The sequence below is a fragment of the Ochlerotatus camptorhynchus genome, unplaced genomic scaffold (assembly GCF_037179485.1).
Source record: "Ochlerotatus camptorhynchus isolate MF236.1 unplaced genomic scaffold, CSIRO-AGI_Acam_v1.1 ptg000806l, whole genome shotgun sequence".
Classification (NCBI taxonomy): domain Eukaryota; kingdom Metazoa; phylum Arthropoda; class Insecta; order Diptera; family Culicidae; genus Ochlerotatus; species Ochlerotatus camptorhynchus.
This window is the reverse complement of record NW_027041270.1, coordinates 7709-13233: the sequence shown is the minus strand read 5'-3', so window position 1 is coordinate 13233 and position 5525 is coordinate 7709. Positions and strand designations below refer to the sequence as shown.

General features: G+C 47.2%; 2 protein-coding genes across 2 annotated transcripts; one reads left to right on the top strand and one right to left on the bottom strand.

Annotated features, from left to right (window-relative positions):
* The first annotated feature begins 13 nt into the window (after positions 1-13).
* LOC135715098 (phenoloxidase-activating factor 3-like) lies at positions 14-1802 on the top strand. The gene is made up of 4 exons (XM_065238509.1): positions 14-750; positions 816-918; positions 976-1253; positions 1314-1802. Exons 1-4 carry the CDS (start codon positions 45-47, stop codon positions 1649-1651), a joined length of 1425 nt encoding a protein of 474 aa, XP_065094581.1. The 5' UTR covers positions 14-44; the 3' UTR covers positions 1652-1802.
* Positions 1803-1994: 192 nt separating this feature from the next.
* Positions 1995-3731, bottom strand: LOC135715097 (serine protease easter-like). The gene is made up of 4 exons (XM_065238508.1): positions 3420-3731; positions 2932-3255; positions 2747-2855; positions 1995-2676 (listed from the first exon to the last, which is right to left on the bottom strand). Exons 1-4 carry the CDS (start codon positions 3481-3483, stop codon positions 2058-2060), a joined length of 1116 nt encoding a protein of 371 aa, XP_065094580.1. The 5' UTR covers positions 3484-3731; the 3' UTR covers positions 1995-2057.
* Positions 3732-5525: the final 1794 nt, after the last annotated feature.

Sequence of the window (5525 nt, the reverse complement as noted above, 5' to 3'; positions counted from 1 at the left end):
ACTGTGAGTGCGTGAAGCTGAGGCATTGTCCCAAAATCCTGGAGATGCTGAGAACGCCCAAGTCCAGTTATAGCAGCTTCAATTCCAAGCTGAAAAGACTAACTTGCGGGTATAGTATGGGTCGTGAACCGAACATCTGCTGCCCCTTGGACGACAGTTGGCTAGCGGACGAGGCAGAATCAAGCAGTTCGCAACCCGGACCCAGTTTCGGAGATCGTAGGAACTCCTTTGGAGACCCGGGCAATCTGAAATACTTGCAAAATGGGCCAAATCAATTTGAATTTTCAAATAGCCGAAATACGGCGAAAAACAACTTCATCACTTCGTTCGAAGATCCAAAGACCATGAAGAACTGCCCACCGGTGATCTCTCAGGAGGATGAATTCAAGCGACCCACGACGAAGGTCTATGTGGCGCCAGCTATTCGTCGGAGAACTACTACCACTCCTTCCCCTCCTCCTCCTCCTCCTCGTCGCACAACTACCACCACAACCACCACGACTACCACTACAAGGGCACCACTAAGATCAGTTTTTGGTGATACCAGGACCGGTGATGAAGTGATCACCATTGAACCGGTGACCAGTTTTCCGGTGGTTGACGCTACGGATCGTCTGGTGGCCACCGTACCGCCACCGATCATCAACGATGCACTGTGTGGATTGTCCGTAAATACTCGGATCATTGGCGGAGAGACGGAAATTCCCGGACAGTTCCCCTGGATGGCACGATTGGCCTACCGAAATCGAAGTATGCTGCCGGATCATGATCGATGATCACTACTAATCAGAGGTCTTTTGTTTCTTTCTTTGCAGCCTCAGGCCGAGTGACTTATCGTTGCGCGGGATCTCTCGTCACCAACCGACATGTGATCACGGTTGCACACTGCGTGACCAACTTGATCGACGAGTTAGAATTGTAAGGATTGCTACTGATCTTTTTGTTCAATGTATCATGTGTTTTTGTTTTTTCTAGACTGAGCGTACGGCTAGGTGATCTTGAGTGTAATTCGGTAACGGACAATCGGTGCAACTCACGCTACCAGGATTTTGCGATCGAGCGCTTGATACCGCACGAGAACTACGACACTCCGAAGTATGCCAACGACATTGCTCTGGTTAAACTGCTGCAAACAACTGAAACCTACAACATCTTGAGTCCGCTTTGTCTACCGATGGATCAGTACTGGAGCTACGGAAGAAACCTAACCGGAAGGATGGGCATCATTGCCGGATGGGGTTCCACCAGCAATCGTAAGTTGGTTCCGAGAGGGCGCGATCAACTAATCATTCTTTCGAAATTACTATTTTTAGGAAACAACTCCCCGAGTCCAACGCTCCAGTGGCTCCGTCTTCCGATCGTGGACACAATGCAGTGCGCCACGTCGTACGCCCGCTACAGTGTCAACTCGCGCAACCCTATCATCGTTTCCGGCAACCAAATGTGCGTCCAAGGCCAGGAGAACATGGACGCCTGCCAGGGTGACTCGGGAGGGCCACTCATGAACGAAGCCATCTCCAGCCGGGACCGGTTCGTCCTGCTCGGTCTAGTCTCGTTTGGGCCTCGTACCTGCGGTGTGTCCAACTTTCCCGGGGTGTACACCCGGATCTCGTCCTACATCGGTTGGATCCAGCGGCAGGTAGAGCTGTAACGTCGCGATCGTTCGCTCTTAGTCTCTAGTGTAGTAACCAAATTGTAAATAGCTCATTTTTCAATTCGAACGAAAGATTATTGCCGCTAGGGTAATCAATTGAAATCAGAAATAAAATCGAAACGTGACTGAAGTAAATGTATGAAAACGATCGTACGGTCCTTGATTTTCGTACACCCACCCCAGACAAGGTCATCGGCAGAGAAGAAAGAGAGTAGTGCCGGTGCGATTTCCTATTTTTGGCGAAACACACAGTTGATCATGACTGTTTCTGTTTCGCGCTACCCGCCGCTAGGTGGCAACACTTTCCGATTAACTTATTCAAAAACATCGAATACAGTCATTGAGTGCACATCATCGATTTATTGCTCGTTATAATTAAAAAATCTCATTTAAACGTTAAGTTTCACTGTTCCAAGTTTTCTTCTATCCAGTCAACATACTTGGCTACATTGGTATACACGCCTGGCCATCCTTGCTGTCCACAGGGAGTTGGTCCGAACGACACCAAACCCACCAGATACCAATACTGAACGTTGGCATTCTGCGACACACCCATCAACGGACCGCCGGAATCACCTTGGCAGGAATCCTTGCCCACTTGTCCTCCAGCGCAAAGCTGCCGATCAAGCAGGGTAACTCGCTCCTGCTGGTACACTGAGTTACATTGTTGTAGATCTATGCCATCAACGCCGACCTTCTGTTTGACGGTACTGTACCGCTCCGTGGCCGTTCTACCCCATCCGGCAACCTGGAACTTCTGTCCGACAGTTTCCTTCACCCTGAGATCCTGCGTCCGGGGTAAGCAGATCGGTTTGACAAAGTCAGTGTATGTAATGCGATGTGCCATCCGGAGCAAAGCAATGTCGTTGTACTGTTCTACGGCTTGAGGATTATAGTCCGGATGGGGTATCTTGCGCTCGATCGGCACGTCGATCGGGTCCGGTGAGCAGTCAGTGTCCACTCCGAGACCTTCGCAATCCTGTGCGGTAGATGTATCCCATTCTCCAAGACGGACTTCAGCGCTACGGAGTCGAAAAAAAAGTCACGATCACAACGATCTTCAACTCACAACGTATGCTATTGACAACTTACAGATTCCAGGTGGTTGGAATATCTTTTCCGTTGACGCAGTGCGATGCGGTGACAACATAACGATCATTGATAAGCGCTCCGCCGCAGTGGAACCCGAATAAATCGTTTGCTAAATTTGAACGATCAAGCAAGAAAAAACCGTTATTTCAAGATGAGTTGTGTCATTTCTGCAGTAGTTGACTTACGTTTAGCATACTTGAGCAACGCCAGCCAAGGAAATTCGTCGATTTTGGTGTTGACACCACCCACGATCCGATCACTGGTTTGAACACCGCAGACTCCAACCGGTGGCAGGAAGGATTCCCCAACACGAATGGGGGTATCCAGCAGATTATCACAGCATACCAACGGATGATTCTCTTCCATGGACCATCCACACTGGCTTTGGCTGAGGAAGATACGATCTTCCTGTAGCAGAGGTTTCTTCTTGATCAGTGTGAACAAGGTATTACACGTTCGCAGCAGAATACAAGTTCCAACTTTCCCATCTGGTGTGGTACAAGTTTGTTCTACAATTCACACAAAAGTAGCGATCAGATTATATAATAATTAAAGCTTTCGGGAGAACCGGTTCTAGTACATTTCCAACGAAACAAGGTTATATTGAAGTTAAGATAACCTTCGACCTTGTTTCATCATCCAGCAGTAGAAAGTCCCGCACCGCAGTACTTACGGCCATCCACCACCGCGATCAGTAGTAGCAAGCCCAAAATGCAGATTCTCTCGATTAGCGTCATTGTTCCATCGGTCTCCCAACAATGCAGTCAGATTTACACCTTCCTATGGTAGAACAACACTCACACACAATTTGCCTTCGCACGCAGCTCGCGATCAAAGAATATTCCTCCGTTTGACTCCACGAACTCGACGCGACTAACACGAACCGGTGTGGGAACGGACCTAGCTGGGCTCGATGATGATCGCGATGATCACATACACACTGGAGAGCCTCGCATATACGTTCAGAGGGAAACCCAGCTCACTATCTAAACAAACAAACAGCATCCGAACTTGGAGAAGTCGAGTAAACGCTGGGTAGAGGTGTATAGGAAATCACAGAACTTGACTCATCTCACACCGTCACCGCGGGGATGATCATCATCATCATCATCTACTTTGTACTGGGTTGCGGGCGATGATCTGAAAATGTTGTATTTACGATCAAGTTCGCGGTGCAAAAACAGGAAAAGAACCATGTAGCGGACGCAGTAGGCACGGACACCTAATTGGCAACCAACTGAGTGGCTTGCTTTGTCGCGGCGGTCAAATAATTAATTCAAATTTCGGTCTTCACCGCTTCCTGCGATGGTATTCTGCTTGATGTTCTGTTATTAGGTGTCTGCTGCTCACCGGTTTTATTTTCCGAATTCTCTTCCTCTACGCGGTGTTTGTGCAACCGGGATTATGGTCAAATGTTGCAGATAACCGGTTTGGTTAACAAATAAATATCATCGGGTTATGGTTAATGATGCGGGCAAACTTTTTGTTTACATTTTTCTATTAAGATAGGATTTTCTGGTTATATTATTGAACTGTATGTATAAACATTTCAAAGTGTTCAAATGATGACCATTATTCGAATTGGAATTTTTACAATCTCTGAATAGATGTAGATGGTGAACCCCTGTTGACTTTTGGCACCCACCCTGTAGCACTGCCAGATGATTAGGTTAAATCGGATTCCTCTAAAATTAAAAAGCATTGAATCAACTTCAACTCAACAGAACAGCAATAGGGGATAGTGGGGTCTCTAAACCACATCTTTTTTACAATCCGTTGGGCAATACACTAGCTCGACAACCTTCTTTAACGCACAGCTCCTGAACAAACTTCTGTCTGGTATGGGTGTCGATTTGCTTTAACTTGCGGCTCACTCTTTCGCATTTCACAAAGGCTAATCACCCTTGATTGTCTTCACGAATCACTGTCGGCTCAGTTTGGGCTTCTCCAAGATTGCTTAGTAGTTTCCTGAGCCAGATAGCTTCCTGATAGGCTTCACTCAAGGCTACATATTTATTGGACTTCCATGGACGCTAGCGTAACGCTTGCTTGCTTTCGACTTGCCCACGAAATAGCAAGAAGAATACGGATTTCGAGGTTGATTGCCGGCTCTATCAGCGTCCGAGTACCCGTTCAACCGTTGACCTGGATTACCACAAACTCTGAGAAAGTAGGTACTGCTATACTTCAGATAGCGGATCACTCTTTTTGCGACAGTCCGATCGCGTTGTGTTGGTTCACAAAATGTTCTACCAAGAACAGCAGCCGTATTGGCTATGTCTGGTCTGGCCACTACTGCAAGATACAAATGACCTCCAACTCCAACAAAATAGACTCCGGTATCGTGTGGCATTTTCCAGAATTTCACCCGTTTCGACGGACTTGAGATATCCAGGATCCATAGGTGAGTTTAGTACTATGGTATCATTCATTCCATGACGAATCTTGACCAAACCTTGCCCCCGCTTTATCTCGGATCCCATGAAGTGAAGTACAGATCCCTGAGACGTCAAATCGAGTTCCGCCTTCAGGCTGTTGAAGAACTTCAAGATTTACTCCCCTTCTGAGGACGATGGAACCAGTAGACCAACAGAAACGCTTGGCAATCACTCCCTCGCACGTAAAGGCAAGGATCAGCCGTTGACGCCTTAAATCTGAGCTTCAAAAGAACAGCTTTAAGTCGCTGATTGTCGAAGACCATAGATGCTTAGTAGATAGAAAGAAGGTTTATGAAGATTTTAAAGATTTCCTGCAAAAAGGTGGAAAGCGATGCTAGTAG

What these genes read in the sequence shown, in the direction of transcription:
- LOC135715098 (XM_065238509.1), top strand. Translation starts at nt 45, where the DNA reads ATGCTGAGAACGCCCAAGTCCAGTTATAGCAGCTTCAATTCCAAGCTG. An exon ending in ATTGGCCTACCGAAATCGAA is followed by an intron (nt 751 to 815) that starts GTATGCTGCCGG and finishes CTTTCTTTGCAG; the next exon opens with CCTCAGGCCGAGTGACTTAT. An exon ending in TTGATCGACGAGTTAGAATT is followed by an intron (nt 919 to 975) that starts GTAAGGATTGCT and finishes TGTTTTTTCTAG; the next exon opens with ACTGAGCGTACGGCTAGGTG.
- LOC135715097 (XM_065238508.1), bottom strand. Translation starts at nt 3,483, where the DNA reads ATGACGCTAATCGAGAGAATCTGCATTTTGGGCTTGCTACTACTGATC. An exon ending in GATCGCGGTGGTGGATGGCC is followed by an intron (nt 3,256 to 3,419) that starts GTAAGTACTGCG and finishes TGTGAATTGTAG; the next exon opens with AACAAACTTGTACCACACCA. An exon ending in ATTCCAACCACCTGGAATCT is followed by an intron (nt 2,677 to 2,746) that starts GTAAGTTGTCAA and finishes TCGACTCCGTAG; the next exon opens with CGCTGAAGTCCGTCTTGGAG.